The sequence below is a fragment of the Anopheles coluzzii genome, chromosome X, assembly GCF_943734685.1.
Source record: "Anopheles coluzzii chromosome X, AcolN3, whole genome shotgun sequence".
Taxonomy (NCBI): Eukaryota; Metazoa; Arthropoda; class Insecta; order Diptera; family Culicidae; genus Anopheles; species Anopheles coluzzii.
In genome coordinates this window covers 17,131,125-17,158,459 of record NC_064669.1, presented here as the reverse complement: position 1 = coordinate 17,158,459, position 27,335 = coordinate 17,131,125, and the positions used below count along the sequence as shown (strand labels likewise).

The 27,335-nt window shown below is 45.4% G+C and overlaps 2 protein-coding genes across 2 annotated transcripts in view; one reads left to right on the top strand and one right to left on the bottom strand.

The window, feature by feature from the left end:
* Positions 1–7,524: 7,524 nt before the first annotated feature.
* On the bottom strand, positions 7,525–15,750 carry LOC120955439 (protein deltex). The gene is made up of 4 exons (XM_040376318.2): positions 15,010–15,750; positions 12,549–14,544; positions 9,377–9,519; positions 7,525–9,295 (listed from the first exon to the last, which is right to left on the bottom strand). Exons 2-4 carry the CDS (start codon positions 14,241–14,243, stop codon positions 8,995–8,997), a joined length of 2,139 nt encoding a protein of 712 aa, XP_040232252.2. The 5' UTR covers positions 14,244–14,544; positions 15,010–15,750; the 3' UTR covers positions 7,525–8,994.
* Positions 15,751–18,074: 2,324 nt separating this feature from the next.
* Positions 18,075–27,335, top strand: part of LOC120957535 (alanine aminotransferase 1) — a 13,602-nt gene continuing 4,341 nt past the window's right edge. The window contains exons 1-3 of the mRNA XM_040379791.2: positions 18,075–18,380; positions 23,492–24,154; positions 24,306–24,395. Coding sequence (XP_040235725.2) covers positions 23,822–24,154; positions 24,306–24,395 — 423 coding nt within the window. The 5' untranslated portion in view covers positions 18,075–18,380; positions 23,492–23,821. The remainder of the gene's footprint in view (positions 18,381–23,491; positions 24,155–24,305; positions 24,396–27,335) is intronic.

The following is a 27,335-nucleotide window of genomic DNA, read 5'->3' as shown; positions in this document are numbered from 1 at the left end:
CCATCAAATACAATAATTGTAGTATTCACTAGCATCCTTTACATAGATCGCCAAGAACCAACTAATGGCGCACTGGCGCACCGCGCGCACTAAAGATCGATTATGCAAATCGTTACCTTGAACTGCGAGCCTGCAAGTTTATTCCGTCCGCCGGGATTATCAAGGCAAACCTGGCAATGGTTCATCCCGGTCACAAGAATCAAGCATCTCCAACCTGATCGCGAGCTGAACGCATTGTAACGAAACGACCAACCTTGAAGTCCTCTATCATTATTGGCCAGAACTTGTTCCCACTGCTCTACCTGTAAGTGGCATTATTATTCATCACATTAATTATATTGTACCAAACCGAACGCAACGGGCCCAAATATGCTATTCTAGGGCAGAAGTCTGACATAGACACGTGCTTAGGACGCACGTGCAAACTTTTTTTATGAATCGTATAGAATCTCATTTAATAGCGCTTAAACAAGTACAAAACATTACCGTGTCTCCACGACATCAGGTTTACATTTTACAGCGCTTTCCAGTTTCGTCACTGTCGCCACGGCACTTGTAAAAGAGAGAAGTGAAAATCGATTCCAAACGACAAAGAACATCTGTATGCACATCTGTCAAGAATCGACACACAGCGAACCACAGACACAATACCTCCTACGGTCGGCGAAGTTTTCCATGCAAATAGTGCCACGCAACCGCAAGCAATTGGCTATGGGGGAGTGGCATCACTGTACGACGGCAAACACGTGCGAGAAGCTGGAATACCGTGTGCCCAAGTGTGTTGCGGTATTGCTTGACCACGGCCTGACCGTGAGCAGATCCCACTGTATCCCATCCCCAGCTGCACGGGCGACCGACATTGTTGCTTTTGGGTAAATATTGAAACGATGCGCATCGGATGCAACAGACAGCGGCATGGGGAAAGGGCACCCTGTTAGCTTAAGCAGCTAAATTAGTAGTGGAAAAACGTGTATTAGTAGTGGATCTAGCATAGTGCACAGCAAGGCATCGGCAAAGTGTCCTGGTTATATTCTATTTAATATATATTGCAGCACTCTCTCTCTCCCACCTCTAGCCATGAGAAAACGGCTTGCACATTGCGCAAAAAGCACGAGCAGACTCTTGGTAGGAAGACGGGGTGACGGGTTGTGCTGCCTTTCAAGGGTCTATCCATGTTGGGACGATGGTGCCTATGGTGGTTCACCGAGCCAGCACAACCAATAAGACATATTATGCCAGCGGTGGAAAGCTGAATCACCTTGCTGGTGGCAGAGTGCCGAGCGGTCGCGTCAGCGCATGCGTCCAGGATGCCGCGTGCCCAAAGGGGTGGTCGTCGCTGGTGTCACCAGCACCAGCAGGGCCGCGGTAGACCCATGAATAATGCATGTTTGTCAAAATACGGTGCAAAACAGCTCGACTTCTCTCGACTCGACTGCGCCAAACAAGGCAAAATGATTGCAAAATAATTATTTTTGTTTTTTGTGTGTTGTACTTTTGTTTTTGTGTTTTTTTATGTGCAGCCAATAAGTGCATCTATCACGAGGTGAGCTAACAGTTGAAGTGTGAAATCGATACCAGCATAATTTCGAGCAGCTTTACCTTAGCAAAACTTTCAGCTTAACTTGCGTTTCTAGCGCCTGTAGCCTAACCAGCAGCGGTAGCCTAATGATAGATGCGCCGGCTCTCTGTAAATGTAGAACGTGGTTCGATTCTCAACTAAGAAATATTGTCGTCCAGTTTTTCAGCATCAACGTGCGTGTGCGTGTGCTACATTCTAACGTCATCATCATGCGATAGCTGCTCCTCTCCGATATCAACGCTCTTCGTGCGAAGAACAACGGAACGTGTTCTAGATTTACTTTGTGAGCAAACTGTGAGTATATTGTGTGTAAGTGTAGGTGCGCGTTGCTTCTGGGGATCTAACATGTTTAGCGGCATTGCTTTGCAACTGTGTGTCGTGACAGTTAAGGGTAAGTAATTTAATCCCCCTAGTAGACACTTTTACGCGCACATCCAGGACGGTGTTAGAAGGGGTATATGATATATATGCACCACACCATGCTGGCGACCATAGCAAAAAAAAACGTCTAAGACGGCGCAACGCGCGTCATGCATCTTCTCCGTTTCCTTCTCCAGATCTCGCGGTCTGATCGAGAGGCGGCTGCCCCCCAAGGTGATGATACGATTTTAAATGCAAGGTTTTTGGAGTTCCCTGGTATACACTCACCTGCGCACGCTACCTTTACCCACCCTTACAATGCCAACGTTAAATGTGCGAGTGTCTGCGTGTATGTGTGCTTCAACCCCCTTCGTAAGCGTTTGAGAGCTAGAAGAGACCACAACAGATCTTTGCGCGCGCGCGATCCGATATCAGCTTACACCCGCGGAACAATGTATCATATTAACCTTACTTGTGGGGGTGAGGTGAGAGGGGTTGTGCTGGTGCCCGGACGAGCTACTTTTGTTTGTGTGCTGCACACAAATCTCGCTCGCTTCCTTCAAGCGGGCCGAAATTTGAACCGTCACGTGAAGAAGGCTGTCAGCATGGCCATCCGGGGGGGACACACTTTGCTGAAGAGCTGCTTGTTGTTTTATTATTTTAATTTTTTCACCACAAATCATTCAACTTCACCATACCATCCCTTGAGGGAGTCGTTTTGCCAAACCAGAGGTGAAAGAATGCGTTGCTGAAACTACATGACCCCGCCGTAAGCATAGTCTTGAAAGCATAGATTCCTTTTTTGGTAATTATCACTGTTTGATTGCTGAGCGGTTTCAAACCAATGGATGAGCTGAGCTTGCATATATACTTCAATGTACGGCTGCATTGGATACATTCTTCACTTCTTCACTAATAAAAAAAACTACAATGTCTAGAATCACTGGTAGTACGGGCACTTAATTTAACATGTCACTTGATAACTTGATATCATAAACTTTAAACTACCTACCAAGCACGTACTACGAAGCATTGGAAAAAATGCACACAGCAGTTCTGATAGCGCTACACAGCGTAAAATTCGGTGCGTGATCTAGGCTTCACTGTCCTCGTAGACCCTCTTCCTGTGCCCTTGTGCCCCAATATCCTTGCACCACTATCGAACAATTCGTCGTCCAGGTACGGGAAAACTCTACCAACAACACATGCTCTTTCTTGTTCTCTTCCTTGCCCCCACCATACCTCGTGACAAACCGGAAACAGCGCTCGGGCGCCCAACGCCAAGGGTGCTTGTATAGACCTGCTTGCCTGTTTAGCAATGGAAAACGACTGCCGCGCGACTGATAGAGGGTGGAACGCCTCTGGGGCCCACCCGGCAAAGGCGGCTTTGAAACAAACGACGCTGAGGACGGATCGGTGTGCGTTTTTTTTTTCTTTCTTCTATTTGTTCGCCGTTGTTCGCGAGGCATAAAAGGCACGTCCGTCGTTGCTCTCGATCATTTCCTTTCCCATCGCCGCTGAATTCTACGTTTGCTCTCTGTCGCGCTCTCCCTTTTTGCCCTTTCTCTCCCTCTCTCTCTTTCTCTCTCTCTCTCTTTCTCTCTCTCTCTCTCTCTCCCTCTATATTATTCTTTTTCTCTCTGTCAAACTCGCTCTCTCTCGTTCTCACTATTTATTTGTTTCATCATGCTGTTAGGGCGACCCTATTTTCCCATCCTCCCACCCATAACCACCACCCATTGCCGAGTTCGACTATTCGTTACATCCGAGGGTGGCATCTAGACGACTTAGGGTCTGCTGTAAGCTTCACTTTCCACCATGGTGCTGCTCCCCCGATGCCCATATACAGCTGCATCCGTTGCCAATTTCTGTCAATTGCAAACGATACATCTCCTACACACAACCTGCCCGCATACTGCGCCACGAAAGGTTGGGTTTTAGCTCAGACGCATCGATGAACAGCGTGCTCGTTTCATCGTTCGCTATCAGACTATGCAGTGTACTAGATCTGCGCTCCAGACCCGAATCAACATAATAGATCACTTCAGTCTCTAGCAACTGTTGCAGATCGTTTCCGTTTGCGTTCTTTGCAGAGACTTGAATGCTGAACAACATTCCGGACGTATTTTACTTACGTACTTACTTATCCAGCGCTACAACCGCTTTGCGGTCTTGACCTGCCTCCGGAGTTTCCGAAACAGCTCACGGTTTCGCGCCTTCGTCTGCCAGCCCGTTATCCAGACCTTAATGACGGATGCCTCCACGCCATCTTGCCATCTCAATTTGGACCTACCACGCCTCCTCTGTCCTTGTGGACGGCCTAACCGATTCCTCCCTTGGTTTCCAACACAGGTACGACACTGATAACTGCCGAGCAAAAAGCAAATGCAATTTCGCTCCAGTTTGCCAGCGCACATTCTCTTGGTGACCGTATTAGCAGTCCAATGGAATCGGAAGTAGGCAGCAGTATTGGTCAACTACAGCAAACATTACCAACAGACGTGGAGATGTCGCCTGTAACGGTGAGTGAAATTTCATGCACTCTTAAAAGGCTAAAAAATTTTAAGGCACCAGGGTTCGATGAGCTTTTTAACATCGTGCTAAAACACCTCAAAGCCAAAGCTCTCACCTTAGTAAGTAACATTCTTACTAGATGTCTTAATCTAGCTTATTTCCCTGACGCATGGAAGCACGCTAAAGTAATCCCCATACTGAAGCCAGGGAAGGATCCAACGTCTCCGGCCAGCTACAGAGCAATTAGTCTTCTTTCAGCGTTGGGGAAGCTGTTCGAAAAGATTGTGTACAGGAGGCTCAGGATAGTAGTCGATGAACTTAATATCCTACCAGCGGAGCAATTTGGATTCCGAGAGGGTCACTCTACCACTCACCAGCTGTTACGGTTTCACAACACGCTACAATGTAACAAACGAGCGTTCAAATCCACAGCCATTGTTGTTCTCGATGTCGAAAAGGCCTTCGATAATGTGTGGCACGATGGTCTGCTGCATAAAATGATGCGGTTTGGCATCCCACTCCATCTCACAAAGCTGATGCAGAGCTACCTTAGCGGAAGGTCGTATCAAGTTTCACTTGGTTCGATCAATTCGCTTACCAAAGACATCCCGGCTGGCGTCCCGCAAGGCAGCATACTAGGCCCTCTGCTGTATATATTGTATATAGCTGACCTGCCAGAGCTGCCAAGATCCTGCCAACTGTATTTATATGCTGACGACACTGCAGTGACAGTTAAGGGGAGGTGTTTATCACAAATCCGCAACACCACCCAGCGTTGCCTGGATATCATTCATAAGTGGATGACAACCTGGAAAATTGCACTCAATGAAGGTAAAACTCAAGCGATGATTGTCCCACATAGGTGGAAAGAAAAACTGCTAAACCCTAGCATAACTATAAATATGGACGGTATCCCACTTACATGGGAGAACGAACTTAAGTATCTAGGATTAATTATAGATAAAAAATTACTTTTTAGATCTCACACCTTTAATATTGTTAAGAAATGTGCAATACTTACAAAGAATCTCTACAGCCTTATAAATAGAAAATCCAAACTTTCAATTAAAAATAGACTGCTAATTTATAAACAAGTATTCGTCCCAACAGCTACTTATGGGATATGTATTTGGGAAAAGTGTGCCATGATGCATAAAAAAGAGTACAAGTAACTCTAAACAATGTTCTAAGAATGATAACTAATGCACCACCAAGGACTAGGCTAACTTATCTCCACGAAATTACAAAAACCCTAACTTTAGAAGATATTAGCATAGCTAATTGAGAAAAAATGCGAACATCTTGTATGAACTCATCAAATAATATTATAAGAAACATTTCTTTGTAAGATTAGGTTAAGTTGTACAGTTAGAAATAATCTTTAGCATAAAAAAAAAGAAAAAAAAATAGTATAAGTTAGGATTAGATAAAACAGATCATACCACATTGAATTCATACCATTCCCACTTGCAAAAACTGAACGGTCTCAGGACTAATTGTAATAGATTAGGCGTTGAAAAGCAAAACTGCTGTAACTCGCGGACCCCCCAATATCAGCAATGTAAACATAAAAATAAAATGAACTTTAAGAAGAAGAGAAGTGGACGGCCTAAAAGGACTTTACGGGCTGGGTCGCTGGGATGCGTACAACATAACCAGCCCACCGGAGCCTGGCGAGCTTGATACGCTGCACGACAGTGAGGTCGCCGTACATCGTATAGCTCGTCGTTATAACGGCTCCTCCATTGTCCTTCCATACATACGGCCACGAATCCTTCAAAGCATCTTCCTCTCGAACGCGACTAACAGGGTTTCGGTCAGATCTCAGAGGCGTATGTGAGTACCTGTACTATATAGTTACTATATAGTCCCACCTTCGTCCATCGCGACAGGTTCTTTAAGGTGAACTGATTTTCCAGGCTGTAGAAAGACTGATTAGCAAGCCCTTAGCGCAGACCTTTGGTGGTAGCAAAAGGCCCTGAGAGTTTTCCATCCACCTTCACCTGGAAAGTAACGTTGGTCATAGTCATTCTAACTAGCCTTATCATTTTAGCCGGGATTCCAAAAGAGCTCATAGCGTCGTACAGTTTTACCCTGGCTATGCTATCATAAGCGGCTTTGAAGCTAAAGAAGAGACAGTATGTGTCGTGTCTATATTCTGCCATCTTCTCCAAGATCTACCGCATGATGAAGATCTGATCAGAGGTTGCTTTTCCGTTTCGGAATCCTCTTTGATAGTTTCCGACTATCTCTTCGACGTGCGGGACAAGGCGATCCTGAAGGATCTGGAAGAATATTTTATAGACGGTATACAACACCGTAATATTCCTGTAGTTGTTGCAGTCCAACCTGTCTCCCTTCTCGTATATGGGGTAGATGATGCCGAAATTCCAATCACAAGGCATCGATTCGCTATCTCACACCTCAGTTTCTAGTCGTGTACTTTCATTCTAGCAACAGTAGGTTACCTTAGGTACAACGTTGTCTTGGTTAAACATTCGTGTACGCCTCTTGGTTTGCTCGAGTTCCTCCAAGTCTTACTCTTCCCATGCGTGTTTCTTGGAGTGGAGCTCTTCGCGTCTGAGCCGTGTGTATTCCTCTGCGCATGCCCGCGTTCTGTGCCGTAGCTGCATTGCTCGGTATGCATTATTATTACGTTCAGTCATTTGTCTGCATTCTTCGTCGAATCAGCCAAATTTGGTATTGCCACGACGTGATGAGAGTGTATTTCTTGCACAGTTTATTATTCTTGTTTTTAGAGCGTTCTACCTCTCGCTCGTAGTTTCATATCTGTTTTCTGGTAGTAGATACTCGTCTAAAGCGGCTTTGAATGCCTGTTGGACAGTATTGTCCCTTAGAGAGTCCGTGTTGAGCCAAGGCTTGGTGTTTTCTCCACCCGCATTGGCACAGGGGCGGGCGATTCTAAAACGTATCACTAAGCCAACCAAGTAGTGATCAGAATCGATATTGGCTCTCCAATAAATACTAGCATTTAACCGACTATTTTCATTCTACGCACGTATTTGGTCAATACGCCTACGCCAATTGGTTTAAAAAGCAAAAAAAAACGCTTTAATTTTACTGTTATTTTTTATTATTTAGCTTTATCTACTGATTCTTAGCTCTTCGATGATACTCGAACATACAAAAATATAACTGCCTAAGAATGAATTAATGTCTTCAGCTGCGCATTTCATAATTGAATTACACGATCGCTCGATAAACTCTCCTCTCTGAACACCAAACAGCTCAAACGCTGTCAACACATAAAAGCGGATCCTCACATACTGAGCCCAGTCCATGCTAGGAAACAACTGTGCTCAATCTGTGCTAGAGCTCGCTTCCAACGTTCGTACAGCTTTTAGGCAACGTAAAAGTTATGTCTTTTTTAGTTTAATTTGTTTCCCACACATCGGAGCAGCAACATAAAGCTGATGCAAGACGCTCAGCGCTCGCTATGCGAGACTGTCCGTCGTTTAGAGAGGTTCCTGTTTGCTAGCTGGTGCGAAAGGCACCCCGTTATGGAGTGGAGATCTACTGTGTACTAATTCTCCCTACATTCGATCCACTTTCGCATATGATGTCATGGTGAGATTACAGCTGAGTATCGTGGCTTCTACGCTGGGAGCAGTGTATAATTTATAAGTAAAGAAAAAAGGAACATAAATTAAACGCGGATGTTGAATTCGATACATTGGCTAGGAAGACGCACATTGCATATGGATTGTCGCAAACACTTTGCTGTGGGAAGGCCGGTCCACAAACGCGGCATTTGGAAGCACGCGGGAATTAGTTGTCTTAGCTCTACGTACACTCTACTACTAGATGGCATTTCAAGATTCCCTAAAGCACGCTCTGCTTGAACGCTTTATCTAAAATCCCCCCTCCAACAATGATCGAACCGATCAGGTGGAATTGCTCTGTTATCACATCCATTCACTATAGAATACTGGTTTGCAGTTACATCTGTGTCGCAACTACTATCTGCCATTGTTCTGTATGCTCCAGATCTATCCGGGAACCAGATTTATCGTCTAGTTATATGTAAAATGGAGTGCATACATTGTGACATGGAACAATCTTGTCTTTAAAATGCTTTTTTTGAATTTAACAAACAAAAAAGCTAATAACATTACTATGCACTCTAGGGGATTGAATTAAAACAATTCACAGTTCCTAACTATGTGTGGATTCAGCTAATCAGTACGATATGAAATATACACAATACAATTTGTACAAACAGTCATTTAACGAATCGGATTGCCTGTCTTTTCGTTCCTTTTGTTTGCGATCGGTTCCACGCCACGTTGCTGCAATTAAACGCAGCCTTTCTTCTACGGGAACGCGCAAACACAGAGAAACAAAAAAACAGATGGCTAGCTTAAATGCTGATTGCACTGATTACCACCTAACCAACACACACACGAGTAAGGGTAATCAAAATGCGATAAATGGCCAAGCACTCTTTGCGTCACTTTGTGTCGACACAGATCGCAAAACTTAGTTAAAACAAAAACGAAACGAAAGCACTGAGCCTGTGCTCAGTCGGTCACGCCAAGGTGCACCAGCTGCTGCAGGCACCGGTCCAGGTACAGCGGATCCGGATACATCGATATCTGCGACTTGTGCTCGACGCTCGTCCACATCACCACATCCTCGACGCCGGTCGTCACCGAGCGACCGATCGTGAAGAGCAGGCCGCGCCGGAACGCGACGTCCAGATAGTACAGGATCTTGGTGCCGAGCAGCGTGTTCGGCAGGTAGCAGCGGCGCGGAAAGCCGACCGCAAAGAAGGCGGCGCCCGGGTTGGGATGGTACGGTCCCTGTATGCCGGAGGTGATACTGCAAAGCACGGAGGGGAAAACCAAACACAAAAGAAGTCAGAATCAGCGGGTGCAAAGGGGCGTTGTGGGGGCAACTTACTTGTACGTGATTTCGTAGATGCCGGTGGGTGGGTAGCCGGGCAGCCCGCCGGAAAGCAGCTGGTAGGTCATCGTGCCGGGCGGCTGGTTGCCGATCTTCACGCCGTACACCGACATGCAGGTCGGGCACTCGATGTAATAGTTCTGCGGAAGGGATGGGACAGTTTAGTGTGTGGTGCAGCGCCTGGGACAATCGTCATTGACAGAGCTGCTACAGAAGTGTCGATTTACAAACCCGCCCCAATACGAAAGCAACGCGATCTGATCAACGACTGTCTTTTGCAGTCCGAGTTTCCCCCTTTACATATGTTCTCTTCTTCTTGGGATACTACTATTCTTCCCCAATTCTTACAAATATTATAACCAAAACTATGAATTTATTTTTATGCGCTATTAGAAAACTCATAACAATGTAAACATTTGAAGAAAAAAATATATATATACAGTGAACCCTCTCTTATTTGACACCTCTCCAATTTGAAAAACCTCTCTTATTTGAACATTTTGCACAGTCCCTTGATTTCCAGTACATTTTTGTTCCTCTAATTTAGAAAACCTCTGATATCTGTGTCCCTCTTATTTGTGTATGGTGTGCCATGGTTATTGAAAGATGTATGCTCAAATTGGCGATTCTGTTCGCAGTTTCCTATAGCAACAGTTAAGGCTGCATACTAAATGTTCTGTCTCCTTCTTGTTTGTATGGACCTTTCATTCACTTTTCACCTCTGTAATTTGTAAACCCCTCTTATTCGACAGTCCCATCGCCTCTCAAATAAGAGAGGGTTCACTGTATTTGATATTTGAATAACTGATTTGCCTTTAGTGCAATAAATTGGTATGTTTTAATATGGAATTCATAAGGATATCTATTCTGCTAACTTCTCGAATCCACAAATTTCTCCTCTCAACTGTTTTGAAATTCATTCTACCTGTGCCATCCACATCAAAATACAACCCCTCATAATGGCTGGTATTATTGAATCCGTTCGTAGCGACGGCGTACGTCCCGACACACATTTTCCTAACGTACTAGATGGTTGCTACAGTTATTCACCGTGGCGTTGTAGGAGCGGGCTCAAGAAATGCGTTGCCATCCCTAGAATTTCTTGTGAGCGCCGTACGTCCCCGCTACGAACGGATTCAATAATACAAGCCAATGATTAATCCGTTCCAGTAATTCACTCACAATGCAAAAGCACGTTATGCGGGAGGATTTTTTTTCCTCCATACTTTTGGTATGAAAAGTGAAATAATTGGCTCCAGGACCACAAATGTGGTGCTTCAAACGGCATATACGAACAAGATTGAATGTATTAGCATCAAGAAGATATTTGTAGTTCCCTATCGTTGTCGTTATTGAAACAATGATCGATTGGTTCAGTGTTTTCTTTAATATTTTCCAAATACATTGTTTCATGAACAATATATTTTGATTTGTGTCTAAGTGAACTAACTCCAATTAGCGAACAATATTCAGTAACTGAAGTGACGTTTTGGTGGATTTTTCATTGGCGTTGACTTATTACGTTATTATATTTTTTTTTTTCATTTATATAATTTATATCACTATAGCAATTCGTGTGGCGTAAAGAATAACAAAAGTAGACAAAAGACCCAAAATTTGTTGGAAAAACGGACATTTGTGAAGAATTTCCCTTCATGAGATTCGGATGTTCCATGTTTTGACGTTTGAGTGTTTTTTACTGAGAATTTTGCCAGTTAACGAACTTCCAGTTGAAAAGCACTCCAGTTAAAACACATTAGCGGTCATCTACTGTATCAAAGCTCTTATTTGCCTGAGCGATGATTAAAATAAAAGAAATGCTCAATGTTTATCGATCATGATCTTGATCTCACTTGCAATGATTTTACTCGTTATGCGAGGTTTTTCTCGTTCTGAGAGGTATTTGTTGACTATTTAGATTTGCTGACTATACGAAAAACATTCGTTACGATGAGTTCCACTGCAGTAGTAAACTACCTTCGACAACTCGGACACCTTAATGCCAAACCCTTACAAGGTATTTCAAACTTGATAGTATTGTGTATGATCTGGGCTGGGAATGATTAGCAACTACTGGCCCTTTGAACATTTTCCCCAGAGGAAAATCAGATACCGCAATGTCAAGAAAAGCGGAATACAGATGGAAGAGCATGAGCTTCGTCAGATTTTGAATGCTCTGTAGTTAATCATGTTCTGCTTCGTATTGCTTTCAAACAAAACCAGCTTCCTCATTTCGCTCATTAATACTTTAACTGCCACCCTATATCACATTGCGTATCAGGTACAAAGCTGGAGATGCATTAAACCCATCGTTCAGATGGGTATTACACGTTTTGTTCAACGTGTTAATGTAACAATTGTTTGAACTAGTGTTGGGTAACTCTAATTCAGAATCATGAATCTGAATGAATATTTGAGATGATTCAATTAATCAGAATCTATGTTGGAAAGATTGATGAATCTCAAATGTTCACCAATCTCAATTAATTCATGAATCGCGAAAGCTTCAATAATTTCGAAAGGTTCATGAATCTCGAAAGATTTATGAATCTCCAGAGATTCATAGAGCTTGAGCTTCTTATTATTCTTCTTGGCGTAATAACATATGTGGTCATGCCAGCCTACACAGACTTTCGAGACTTCTTGGCATGTACAACACAGCCGGATAGTTTGTTTTGCTACGAGGATACGGTCCATGCAAGGCTTGAACCCACCACGGACATGTTATTAAGTCGTGTAAGTTAATCATTTTACCACAGTATGGGATTTATCAGATTAAATATTTTTAAAATTATACATTTCTAAACATTCATGAATCCCTGGAGATGGATACATAAATCTTGGAAGATTCATGTATCTTACGAGATTCATGAATCCTTGGAGATTCACAGATATTTAGAGATTCATGAATCTTTGGAGTTTCGATTCGAGATTGGAATCACTCATTCCTGAAGATTCATATGAATGAATCTCAACGAAAGATTCATAAAATCCAACACTGGTTAGAATGAACAGTTTATCGATTTCGATTCTGGTGTGTTCAAACACACGCTTGTGTCAACACAAGAGTAAAAATTCCAGCATGATGATTTTATAAGCTATTTTATCATTTCCACGAAATCCGCGCCAAACGAAAAATCCGCGCTAGCTGTAACAGCTCTGGACTTACCTTTTGGGAAGCTGCTGTCCGCCGCTGCTTCACCAGCAGCAGGTTGAGACAGTCGAGATGCATCTGGTGCTTGCACCGGGCGAGCGCCACGTTCACCTTCTGGCCGCCGGGCCGCAGCTCCTCCATGCACATCGGACACGGTTGGGCCCGGGGCCAGCGGGGCGGATCGGCCACCTGCACGTACTTCGCGATCGCCTTCGATTCGCGCGTCACGCCGACCACATGCTGCCCGCTACCAGTAGCATCCATCAGCGAGAGCAGCGCGGGGAAGACCGGTTCCGGTGTTGCCGGACGGCACCGGGCCTCGGGCGTACCGTGCTGCAGCAGCAGATCGCCGTGCTGGTCGGGCGGCGGACCGCCCTCGTCCGGCGGCGTTGCGATCGCGTGCCGCCGGAGCGACTGACCGCCCACCTCGCCGGCCCCGAACGTGCTGCTCGTGCTCGGCATAAACACCTCGTCGCTGCCGATCGAGCTGTTGAGCATGTCGAACTCCCACGAGTCCAGATGGTGCCGGCTGCTGCTCGTTTGGCTCTCGTGGCTCAGGTAGGTGGAGACGGTGTCCACGCTCGGGCGGCGCGCCTTGTGGCTGCTGACCGCATCGCTGCCGCCCCCGCCGTGCGAGAACTGTTGACGGTGATGGTGGGCGGCGTGCTTCGTGTGGTCCGCCTGCTGCATCCGCGCCGTATCGGGCAGGTCGGCCGCAATGCACTGCTGAAAGGAGCGGCTGGACGCGAACGCGTACCGGTTGCGCTGCGTGGCTGCGTGCTGTGAGGAGTGCAGCTTCGGTCCGTGCATTGGCTGGGACAGCTGGTTTACGCACGCGGTGCCCGCATTTGTCTTTGACCCGTGTGGTTGCTGTTGTTGTTGCTGGTGCTGATGTTGTTGTTGCTGCTGTTGATGCTGCTGTTGCTGCTGTTGCTGCTGCTGCTGTTGCTGCTGTTGCTGTTGCTGCTGCTGCTGATGGCATTGGTCATTGGTTTGGGTGTGCGATTTGTTGCCAAAAATGTTGTGTAGTATTTGCGTCAGTTTGCCCGGATTTGTCGCCGTTCCGCTCGGTGGTGCCGCCCCGGCCGTGCCACCGTGTTGGGCAGCGCCCCCGTTCCTAGCAGTTCCCTGGTTGCTGCCCTGGCCCTGCCCGCCGCCCGGCGGCACCACTTCCGGCGGCAGTGCCACCTTCAGCAGCGGGTACGGGGCCTGATTTTTGCGCCGAATCGGACAAACGACCGGCTGGTTACGCCGGCCGCCCAGCTGCGTCTGGCTCATGCAGCCGAGATCGATCAGGTAAGGGCGCTTCAGGGCGGTCTGGTTGAGGTCAAGCAGCGTTTCGCCCTTGGCCCACGCCTGCTCGATCAGCGACTGGACGTCGAGCGGGTACCGGTGCCAGGCGATCTTCGGGTTCGCCCCGTACCACTCCCACTTGATGCCCATCGCGGCGGGCGAGTTCGGCGGGTAGAGACAGCGCCGGACGCTCGTGTTGCGCCCGCTCGCCGTGCCGTGCTGCGTCTGCACCATCTGCACCAGATCCACCTCGTACAGGGCGAGGGCGGGATCGGCATCCTTCAGCAGGACGCGCGTCAGATTTTTCGTGTACGCACGCTCGAGCAGCTGCGTCACGGACGGGCTGTACGGCAGCCAGGCGGTCCGATCGGGCAGCTCATGCTCCCACACGACCACGCGGTGCACCGGGGTTGACATTGTTTTGTTCGTTTGTACGCGTTTGTTTTTTGCCCTCTGGGCGGCTCAGTGGCTTCAGGTGACTTTTCCGCAACCGCTTTCTGTACGCTTAACTCTACGCTAATCCTAGATGCGACTCTCGCAACATGCTGCCTACAAGCTGCCGGGGCTGGACTGGGCAAATGGTGGTGCCAAAAAACGTTGCCCAGGGTTAATACTAATGGAAGTGGCCGTCTGTACTGCTGCCACGGTGTGTTCAGTTTCCTAGCTGCCCTTTACACACGCATAAATACACTCAATACGACGGCTCAATGGAGCGAATCTGCAAAGAAAAGAGGAAGAATAATGCAACGTTCAAACATATTTCATAGCGAATGATTTAAATATCCAAATTAGAAACATAAGGGCACTCAGTCAGCCCTCACAATACACCCACACACAGATGCACGCAAATACACACACACAGATGAATGTTGATGGTATGGTAAGGTTTATTGGTCCGCTCGTTGGCTGCACAGTGGTGGCTGATCACGATTGATTGATGATTTGGTTGAGACGAAGGTAACTTCAGCAATTTGGGCATCAACTTTGTCATCACACACAGCCCTTTTGCCCTGCATAAGCATAGGCATCGACAGGCAACGCTTGAAGCAATCAGGTGGCCACATTAAGGCTTGCTCCCGTCCAACAGGTGTTTGCGCTACACGGGACGCACCACATCAGCATAGTATGCCGAGCGCGATTGGCTCAGAGAAAACAGAAATAAATCCCTAGAACCGATGCTTACTTTTCCACTCCTTCTCCGCACTTCTCCGAAGGCAACGTTGTGCCTGGTTGGCCTGGTTGGCCTGGAACGATTATGCTGCGGCTAGGCGCATGCGATGCTCACACCAGCACAGTGCCAAACATGGCGTTTCCATATTTGGCATTTCTAAGCTTGCTGCGCATACACACCACACCGTTCTGCGGCGACGGATTTATACGTATGTAGAGCCCGCGCCCACACCCAGCACACACACGCACACACACAAACCGAATGGCGAGAGACTGCTGAATAACGGGACTAATTTGCAGCATAAACTACACAATAAATAACGCCTTTAATTAGCGCATGAAACGTACCGCCACCACGCACCAAAACCAACTGCACCGTGAGCAAACCTGCTGGAATAATCCGTGTGTGTATGTGTGTGTCTACTTGATGCAGCGGATACGGAGCTGCGCTGCACGGCTACCACGCTGCTTGTGTGCGATGCTTGCGCGCGTACGCAGGATGCACAGATTTACGCGAGCGAGAGCGAGCGAGTGAACAAGTGTGTGTGTGTGTTGTGTACGGTGGATGAATATGAAAATGAACGCCCATTGCTCGATGACTGCGCGCACAGGCTTTGGAGGGCAACAGACTGGATTATTTTTATTTATTTGAATTGAAATACCGAATTGAAGGCAATAAATAAAAATAAGGAAAAAACTAACACAAAACCAAGGTTTTTTTTTAAACCATTAACCGTTATCTCAATAACCAAATTTACACCTTCATCTCAACGACCGGAATAACCGGGTTATCCGATACATTTTGTGTGGGAAGTTATTGTTTTTCACATTAAAACTTAATTAACTTTTGTTGCGTTGAAAATTAAAATTTCAAATTCGGTACAAAGGAGCGGCCATTAATCTTATTTGCTTTAGTGAACAAATGGGATTTTTATAGTCTCGTTTACGATTTATATTATTTTTAAAGTATGACAACTCACCTTTTAAATGAATGTTTTTACTGCTGTTTTATGTAAAATATATTGAAAGTGTCTTTTCTAAAGTGCCACAAATCCACTAAACGACCACTAACGGGTCCTAAACGACTCAAACTCTCAACCTAAACGGAATATAGAAAGACTTCGTTTAGCAGATGGCAAACGACTCATGCATTCTAAAAATAGCGAAAAAGCTAGTGGCGCTCTCTGTTGGTGGGATACCCCAACCAGTTGAGCTTCATCGCTTGGAGGAGAGTTTTCTCATTTCCTCTGTACTGTTGTATGGTTTCGCATTGAAGTTATGCATCGCTAGAACTAGAACGGCGATACGATTGTTTAAATACTTAACTCCAACGGTAGCCACCAGCACTGAAGCAAGTGAGATTTGAGCAATAGTCGTTGGTGTTGATACCCACGTATCTGACCACACGACCATTCATAAAGATTTTTGTTCAGAAAGTTCAGAAAGGCAAATAGGTCATGATAAGATGAAACTTGTCGAAATATATTGCAAGAAACGGACAGCAATATAATGATGAGTTGTAATTACGCCATCCATTGAGCAAATCAATGAAGCTATGAAGCTTTTGTTTTTTTTTTCTACAGTCTGTTCCCGAGTAACACGTTTCTCGACTTACGCGGATCCTTAGATACGCGGTTTTATAAATTTGACAGATTAAATGTCAAATCAATACAATTTGCTTCAAGTTCGGTAAAAATTGAATTTTCGTTAACAAATGGAAACCGCTTAAAAGTCAGAAATACAGTAGAACGTCGATTATCCGGGGGCGGATTAACCGGTGGGCGGCTTAACCGTGCGCATAAATGTGACAGCTGTTCAAACGTACGGCGAACATTTGCAGCGATAGTCAAGTGGGCAAACAGTTTTTTGTGCAACTCTATATATTATAGTTATTATTATAGTTATTATAGTTATTGAATAAACTAATATTCTACAAACGATTAATCGATTAATTCAAAGTGAATTAATCATAAAACTAGTGAATTTTATAATTTTTATATGAATTTCACATTTCTTGGACCATTATCCGTGCAAATCGATTAGCCGGTAACCGTCCGGTCCCAAACTGCCCGGATAATCGACGTTCTACTGTAAATAATAAAGTGTATAAAAGTACTACATCAAATAAAAAACTCCGAGAAATCAATAGTATTTTAGTAAAAAAAACATGAAATTCGACTTACGCGGATATTCGAGTTACGCAGATTCGTTGGGAACGTAGAAACCGCGTAACTCAGGAACAGACTGTATAGATATTCGATTTTCCAGTCGTTTAAGCTTAATCTGTGATGCTTGGATCTTCTCATATAAAATGTATGGGAAGTGATCCGGGTATGCTGGTCGTAGAGATAAGGTGTATCAAGAGAAAAAATAAAAATTAAATATGTAGAATGTTATTTTATTTTTTTTAAGTTCATAGTGTGCCTATTATATGATTCAACTTTCCTAGCTATACGTGAAAAAAACGAAGTAGTTATCATTCTTCAATAAAAATTTATTTCAGTTTGAAAATGAAGATAATACGCGGGTAGCCAGTCGTAGAGTTAAAGGTTAACATTGAAACTGAGTGTGACAGTGTTGGTGGCGCCAGCAAAGCAAAGAACCGTCTCCAAAATGAACTTGCGTACCATCAACTGTCAAATTGGGCTAGAAAAACTGAATCCATCATGAATTGAATATATATCATTCAAATTGTTTTTTTTTTTTGAGAATTTTTATTATTTTGTTTGAGAACAAGTGTGGTTTTAATTTATTTTTTTGTTGTTGTCTCAGGTGTATCACAAACATATTAAAACAAAAAAAAAAAAATAGCAGTCAAATAAATGCAAACTGTCATTCTAAAACCCGACAAACAAGCCCATACTTGCGCTTGTAGCGTCAGGGCTGCCTGTAAACACACGCGCAAAAGGCCTTTTCGCCCGTGTTGCCCATGTTGCGCACTCTAGCTGTTTCTCTTTCCCACTTCGAGTGTTTTTTTGTTTTGTTTTTTTCATCGTAGCTAAACGTCAAACGATCCACTTCGAAGGCAGCTACTATTGTAAACAAACGTGTACGCTCTCGTTCGCGCACGTGCCGCAGAAAGGGCACGAGTGAGCGCGAGGCAAGACCACTGGCGCGTTGTCCCGTGTGCTGAAGGTTTCTTTTCTTATTTGTTGTTGTTGTTGTTGCTGCTGCGTGTAGCTACTGCGAACGTACGAATTTTCGTAGCGCTGCTGCTGATGATGCTTCAGTTGGTTCGAGACTCGCGAGATTAGCCCAAGTGTGCGTACTTCCTCGCTGGTGGTGTGGTGGTCAAGGTGTCATCGCTTCAAAACCCGCTTCAACGCACTCCAGTGCCGGTTCTTACCAAAAAGGAGTAACAAAAACAGCAGCATCTACAAACAGGTTTGTGTGGTGTGTGTGTGTTATTCTTGAAGAAGTTGCATTCATCTTCCAATATATCTCCGTGGTAGAATGGCTACTTCCTCTTGCGAATGTATGCTAATGCTGTTGCATTTTTTGTTGTGACATACTAAACGCGATTGGTAAAATAATCTACACATCCGCATCTTTCCTCCTCATCCCCCTGGCACAATAGCTAGGGTCACACGAAGTGATCATCAAAATCCCTTCCAAACTTGCTTCACTTGCAAAGTGTGCTAAAGTGCTGCTGGCCAAGATTGGAATGAGATCAAGATAAGCAACCGACAGCAGTCCCGGAGCCCAGGCAGCCGGATTGATCATGTCCTTAAGAAGCTTCACCGCAGCGCCTAGTCAGTATCGCTTATTAACAAATTTTAATTTTAATTTAAAGTCTCCGTTTTTTTTGCCCTTTTGGACTTGCACGGGAAAGCAAAAGCACTTCTTGTGTAACACGAACTTGTATCCCTACAATGAAAAAGGGTTGTAATCCCCCGCCTCCTTCTCCTCCGGCATAGGCAAATCGTAGCGATCTCACAGGGGGCGACTAGAGCTGCAACCATTGCATAACAACCGTGTCATTGCCGTGAATGCAATTTGTGGGTGAGAATTGCACACACACACACACGAGGGGGTGACAGGCAGTGTTCGGTCATCGCCAAATGAATGCATGTTGAAGGGCACGGTTGCCAAAGTGGCCGAAAGGGAGGACCAACCCACCGAACCACAAACATCAAATCGGAGGACACACACAATGTGTACACAATCTGTCACACGCTGCCATCTTCGATCGCGTCTAAAGTAATGTCTTTTATTTTAGATGATATGGCTTTTTGTTTAATTTTAGCCCGTAAATCGTGAATCGCACCTTAACGGGTGGGTGGGTGGATACGCTTTTTGAGACGGATAAGCACCTGTCCCCCCGATCCTGTCCCACTGCGCCTGCTTGGAACGGCTTGGAACGGTTTGGCGCAGCGGTGCGGAGCATTGGAGCTAGCCGTGTCCTACAGCAAACACACGCGAGCACGCGCGTGCAAGGGACAGTGCTAAAAATAGTACCTCAACCGATGGGCCCGATCATGGCCCGGTGAGTGACGGCCCGCCCGCCCAGATGGTAAGAGCGTCGCGGGAATTATTCGCGCTCGACAGCAAAACCAGCGGCACCGAGCGCCAAAGCAGCCGGTCTCCGGTTCGCGATCGCCAGCCAGCTGATCGGTTCTGTCACATCTACGCATGTTTGCTGTGTTTTGATCTACCGAACACCAAGCTAAGCTGGTGGAAGATTGGTCTGCGCTGTGCCCGATAAGAAGTGTTAATTTTCACGCAACCCAGAATTTAGATGTACAAACAACACGCCGGCTGAGCGCGTCAACAACACGTTTAGGAAGCTAAGACCAGCGCACCAGAACAACATCCGTTTCATGTATTCGTGTACTTCGATCCAAATCGTATCCTCTGCGCACAATTGTGTACCATTTATTTGGAATATCTAAGACGATGATTGTTTGCGAGGTTGATAATTGGCCGATTAGACACGAACACACACTAGAAGCACGACCGCGGGAGGGACACACGATGTTACCGTCTTATCTCGCGCTGACCAGCACTACCAGAAATATTGCACTACAAAATGGCATGAGCCGGTCGAGATTGATAATAAGAGCACAGGCGGCGGACAGTCCTTGGCTCCTTGGCGAGATCGGTTTTGACGGCCTGTTGACGTGGCGAACCAAGCTTCAACGTTTTGTTTCTGAGCCTGCCCTAGAAAGGGTTGCCTGTGGGTTGGTACTCTAACCTTAGGGACACAATACCGCACACACACACACACTCGGAAGATAGTTCTTGCATAATGCCGTGAATGTGTGCAGTGCGGTGAACATTGTACCGGGCGAATGATGCTTATCGCCCGGTGGGACGGTGATAACGCTGCCCGCCCCGCAGGAAGCTGTGTAGCGCTTTATTTTGAATTCATCCAGTTTGCAGCGCGCGTACGGCAACGTCCACGCCACCTTCGTTTGACATTGTTTTTGCAAAATGTTGGCGCTCGAGGTTTTGCCTGCCGATGCAAGCAGATTTGCACCGCCGATCCGGAATGTTACCGTTTTTACGCTGGTTCCGGTTGGGGGAGGGATCGTGTGGCCTGGAAAGGCGTGTGCGGTATTTGCTCTCAACTCGCACCACGCCTTATCTCGCCTTAAGACACAGTGTTCCGCCCTGAGCCCCCACTTGAATTGATTAAATCAATCATAAACGGTTTGAACAGGGGGTTTGAAGCGAGCGCGCACGCAGATAACGCGAGTGAGTGTAATGCTTGTTTTTTCATCCTTTTCGTGGACGTCCCACAGCAATGACACGGTGTAGCTTTGTAGGATGGAAAGCCCTCCATTAAAACTTGCTGTGTTAAGAAGCATGTACAATGAGTAAGAAAATAAATAAATTCTTTTGGGATGGCGAAGCTTTTGATGCTGGTAAAGGACACAAAAAAGAAACCATTTCACACATGTATGTTTGGCACTGCAATTAGCGCCTTTTTTCGCTGAACATGCTTTTCTTCCGGGCGGTATTAGATGTTCGTTATAATACGCTTAATGTGGGATTTTCTGTTGTTATGGGAAGACGTGCCAGGTATGGAGAATTTAACCAGACCGGTGCTATTGTCCGACAGGCCAGCAGCTCCAATCTGTTGTCAGTGGCGTAAGCAGATTTGATCCACGTATGAATAGATGTTAAAAGAATCAGATTAAAATATAGCACAGAATTTGTCTACACAGGCAGTTAAGAGGTAGTGTAAAATATGTAGTCCAAAAAGATTGTAATTGTGCCCGATTAAAAACCATTCCGTTTGTGACTTTAGAAACAAAGGTTTTGCTCCATGTGATATTTTGTACAAAGTCATTGAAAAAATGGAAAACTATAATTCTGAAGAATGTGAGGACCTTTTTAGCTTAGAACAAAAAAAATCAAACAAATATGGTATAGTAAACAAGGAACCAAATAGAGGTGTGCCCTAAGAACCAGAACTGTACCATATTTTCTTTAAATGAAAAGGACAAAGTGAATCGCGATTCACGTTCAGTTCATCTTAATGAAAGAACTAGTACGTTCACGTTCATCAAAATGAACCGAATAACCCAAGCCCCTAGACCCAAGGCCATAAGGGTACCACAAATAGTAGACGCAAGTCTAAAAAAAATAGTGCAAAGTACTTCTTAAGGAAATTTCAAGTAAACCAGTTGAAAGATTTGCCATAAATGTGGGGTAGAATTAATGAGGATGTAAAAATAAATGTCACAAATAAGCGAGTATGTATGAAAGAGTTGGTTGTGGCTTTTGTTTTTGGATTGATTAATATAATAATAATCTACTAATATTGCTCTCTTAAACTCCAGTAATGGAATGTTAATAATAATCCATCCATCTCTCTACTTCCTCTTACAAATTACTTCTGCATTGCAATCGAAAAATCCCCGACTTATTTATTTGATGTATATTTAGGCTTATTCTATTCTTGCAATCGAGATGTTTCGACGTCGAGCTGAATTTTTGTTAATGAATAACGGTTTACTTTGAATCTAAACTATCCAAACTTGAACCGCATTTAATAGCGGATTCGAGGTTGCCATAGAAATGTGTCAAAGTAGTACATGTAAGCGTCTACGTGTCTTTCGATTCTAAAGTCGATTCTAACCAGTCAGTTCTCGACATCAAAAACCTAGAGGGAATTGAATATCGAAAGCGATATTTTGGCAGTGTGCAGTTATCTTCGAAGAAAAATGAAGTACTGGTATATTTTAAGATTAATCACAGAAAATCATTTAAGTGCTGATAAAGGGTTTCTCACGATTTATTGGTTGGTTCCCATAAATTTTTGGTGGATTCCCATATTTTTTTGGTGCGTTCCCACGATTTTTTGGTCGTTTCCCAGAATTTTTTGGTCTAATTGTATTGATATCCAATCGGAAATACCAATAAATTATGGGAACAAACCAAAAATCAGTGGGATACGATGAATAATTCGTGAGACGAGACCAAAAAATTATGGGAACTGACCAATACATCGTGGGAAACCCTGTAAAACCAAATGTAATGGACCAATATAAAAAAGGAGCCTGTCCAAAAAGCGTACCATAGAGTCTAATTTCCAACATATGCAGTTCACTTCCAATCAGAAAGAGTCAAGGAAATGTCCGACAAGTATGTAAACCCCTGTTAAACCCTGTAAGAAAAGTTTATTTTGATTAACTTTTCGGGAATTTCTTATCTTTTTGCTTCAGTTCCCATTTTTGTAAGAATATTTTCAAAACATCTCCGGCAGTTTGTCAGGCAATTTGACGCCTACTGCTATATCGGCTTAGCCGGTCTCGTAGTACAGTTGTCAACTCGTACGACTTAACAACATGCCCGTCATGGGTTCAATCCCCAAATAGACCACGCCACCATAGGTAGGACTGACTATCCTGCTATGGGGGAGAATCAATTAGTCACTGAAAGCCAAGCCCACAAGTGGGTACAGGCAGGCCTTGACCGACATCGGTTGTTGAGCCAAAGAAGAAGAAGAAGAAGCTATTTTTTCGACTGTTCGCCTCAATTTATTTTCCCTAGGAGATTTTTAACAAGCATATTCTAAAAAGCAATCGAGAGTATAAGAATAGATTATGCCGGATTATTAAACCATGAGCTTATTATATATTTTTTCTCGTTTTTAAGACACGCATTTTGAATCATCTTCTTTTAATTTAATAATTTTCATAATTATAAATAAATCATAGTTAAAACATGGAAGAATTTATTATTTTCCGATGAGAACCGCCCATTGTGTTTTGTGCACTACATTAAGCGGTGGTGTACCGCCGTTCTATGTAGGCCTGATTGTATGTGTGTGTGTGTTACTTTTTTGCGATACGAGAGGGCCTCTTAATTCCGTCGCTTTTATTACTCCGCACACACACAAACCGTGACGATCCGTTTTAAAAAAAAATCAATGTTTTTTCTCCTCTCTTTTTTTCTAAACATGAACCATTTCGCGACTCCGAACCGGTCCAATATGTGCTACATATCCCCCCCCCCCCCATACACACATTCCCATCTGGCGGCAGCTGGTGGTGCACACGCGGCGAGAAACGACGCGGGAACAGAACCCACGCCTGCGAGAGAGCCGAACAGACGGAGAGAGTTTGAGCGAGAAAAGTTATCAGTGTTTTGCAGAGGGCAAACCCTTGAAGGCGAGGGGCGGCATTACACCAGCGCTGATTCGCAGCACTGTATCGCTCTCGCGGCAGCCTTTCCGGAAGGAATCGAGAGACCGCGATCCGTTCGTACGTCTGTGTGTGTTTGTGTTTGCTCGGTGTGACCGCGAACGGGGTGGTGTAACTAAAGGGAGGGAGAGGTGAAGCTAACGCGCGCGCACACACATACACACCGCAGCCATGGCGCTCAGTCATATGCTAACGCTCTGCCAGCGGAGTGCCGCCGTAAGCTCTCGAGGCCTGCTATTGCGCCCGGGCAGTGTGCACGTACGACTAGCGGCCGCCCCAGTGCCAGAGCAGCAGCAGCACGGTCCAGCAGCAGCAGCAGCAGTAGCAGCAGAGTCGCCAATCAACCAGCAGCAGAGCCGCACGTTCCTCACGATGGCGTGCGTACAGCAGCAGCAGCGATGCGTGTCCGTCGACAACATCAACCCGGCAATCAAAAGCATGGAGTACGCGGTCCGCGGCCCGCTGGTCATCCGCGCCGGTGTCATCGAGAAGGAGCTGGAGGAGGTACGTAGACGACGACGACGACGACGACGTTGCGTCGTAAATATTTACTCACCTTGCGGTGCGCATTTTTTGTTTTGTTCTCCCACTTGCTCCGGCATTCCCCTGGACGACGACCCATTGCCGCTGGCGCTCGCTGACCCCACCGAAACAGGGTGCGAAAAAACCCTTCAAGGAAGTGATCCGCGCCAACATTGGCGATTGCCATGCGATGGGCCAGCCGCCGATTACCTTCATTCGACAGGTAAGTGTGTAGTTTGTGGCGATGGGGTGCCCTATCCAGGGAGGACGAGATGGAGTGTCCACGCTGTAATGGGTACGCGCGCCCAACATTATCGAACAGAACAGGGCTTGCGCCGTTGTGTGCGAAACCGAACCTTATCGCGTACCAATACTGGCGTGGCAGTTTCCAAACAGTAGGTAATGGGGGATGCAAGTAGGCACGCGCAAAGGAGATTAAATATTCATACACCGCCACGAGCGAAAGGTAAGCCAGCGAGCCAAATTAAGGAGCACACGGCGTGCGGGCGGCGGTTGCGAAATGCGTGCCGGCGTGGTTTGTTGATATTAACGAGCCGCGCGGCGTTACATAACGCCGCCCTTTTCCGACGGAAAGGGCTCTCGAGCAGCGCTTCCGGTGTGTAGCGGTGACTCTCGTTCTCTTTCTCTCTCTCTCTCTCTCTCTGGCTCTAGTTTTGCTCTTGCAGCTAGAAATTGATTACTTCCTGCTGTGCAGAGTGTGCTTCATCGAGGCGTCATTCTCCAGCTCCCGTCAGCCGATGTAAACAATAAATCGCTGGAAAACATCAGCTACACTCCATGTAATGAACGATGTAGTTTTTCTGCCCATGGCTCTTTATTGCTTGCACACGCTGGAAAATGTGGCATTAGGCAAAAGATTATAAAACACAACCGGTTTACAAGCGGACCGCGGCTGCTGCCGCGCGAAAAGCGCTGCAAAAACGTCTCTCTTCGTGGGGTTTTGCCGAAAAACATTAAAAAAAGAAGTTTCAACCATATAACGTGCCCGGCTTTCTGGCGATCGCGTTAGAACCAGTTTCTGGTCAAATTAGCATATTATGACACCATCAGCCGCGTGTCGTGCTTCAAAAATCGCCCCGTCGCTATGCCGGTGGTTCTTTTCAAACTTTGTGCCTGCCAACAAACCTTGCGTGATACGTTTGCAAAACACCCAAACCAAAAAAAGCAAACTAATGGGGTATATATTTATGTTTGGGTGTGCATGTGTGTGTCTAAACGCTTTTGATTAGCAACAATTGGGACAATAGATTCTGCGGCCGCGTAAGGTTTAATTGGCATTTGCAGATTGAAACGAAGAGAAGCAAAAAAAAAGCAAACAAACTGTTAACAGAAAGCGAAATGATAAACCTTTTTTTTGTATTGGCTGTTGCCATCAGCAGCAGCATCTGCGTGATAACTAAACCGCCGCCGAACGGCACCTTCAATCAATTTATGGTGTCAGAGCGCCGAGTTGGTTAGAATTGACAGGCTCACGCTCCAATGTTTGCGATCGATTCACAGCGCACTTGCGGAGGAGGACGGGGGTGACATGGCTACGGGGCGTCAATGTCACACTTATTCCCTACCCCCCACAACACACCCAAAGTGCCATAGTGGGAACCGTATCACGTATTTGCACATGATTGCGCAACCGAGGCAACAGCCATGATGCTCTCTTGTGAGAATCTTTTGTGTTGGCTTTTTTTTGTTTACTCTAAACTTCATATTAAGGGCATCCTTTTGCACTGATTGGAGTGATTGACCTGGACGCTATTGGGTTACAATTTTATTATCGTCCGTCGTTGCATGCTTTAAATAGCTCTATTGCTGTACGCTTGCTAGAGCGCTCGGATGGTTACGCGCCGGCTCTTTGTAGATCCCGGAAGTCCGATTCCCAACCTGAACCGTTGTTGTACTCTGGTAGCAGTAGCAGCAAGGACGACTTTTGTTTGCCTATCATTTGCTGATGAAGAATCGTCTTCAACTGTTCTTGCTTTCTTTGTTCTCTCCCCCTTCCATAATAGCGTTGACGCAAAGGGAGAGAAGTTTATATAAAAAAAGTATTATTTACAAACATCCGCCCCACCCGATCGGTTGTAGTTTCGCGACGAGTAATTAAACGTCCTCTTATATCACCCCCAAAGACCCACTAAGCCTGTGGTGTGGTGTTTGGTGAAGTCGTGTGACCAATAAACCGTTCTTTTTCAAACCGGTCGGCTACGATCTCATTGTCGGTCACTTGATACCTAACAGAGACGGGTTAAGCGCACACAACAAATCGATGCCAGGTCCCCGTTTCTGACGCGCGTGCACTCTCGCTAAATAATCGGTCAAACAAGCCGAACTAGCAGCATTGTTGCGTCTCCGGTGGCGAACTTTTGTCTCAAGCACACGGCTAATTTTTGTAAGCAAACACTACCATACCACGCACGATGTTGTACAAAGAATTGCGCGAATATATACACATTCACGCGTGTGCTCTTTTAATGTGCGCGCGCTCGACAGATCTCGAAAATTCACAGTTCAGCGGGGAGCAAATGCCTTCCTTCCATCGGATGTTTGTTTTGTTTTGATTTTTTGTTTTGCAATTTTTGCAACCCTGCTGCAAACATACTATTTATACAGCAAAGGGTGTTTGGGGTGATACTGCAGGTGGTTGATTCCGATTGGCGTCATTTAATTGTTTTTTTTTTGTTGTTGTTTTGATCTTCTTTCCGTCGTCGACTCATTTCCTTCCCATTCGGGTTTTTTGGGGTCTTGATGTTGATGATTTTTAATTACAATTGTACCCATTCCAACCACACATTTGTCAATCAGTGCGTCATGAGATTCTCGGAAGCAAACGTACACATGCAATGCAACAAGCAAATGACCAACGAAAATAATGAACATATCCGTGGTAGCTTGATGCTCATTGCTGATACTCAATGAAAGAGCGTCATGACATGACATGCTAGCACTTGAGTCAAACACGAAACACGAACTGTCAAGCTGAGCTTAATGTCGGCGCAAGTATAATCATGATTTTTTCTGGCTGTTAACAGTGCTACTGCTACTTAACAATGCCACTGTTACAGTCACCAACACTAACTGAACACTAATAACTGAAACGAAGCTCAAATCAGTTCACGTACACAACTGAGATGATCAGAGGTGAGACTGA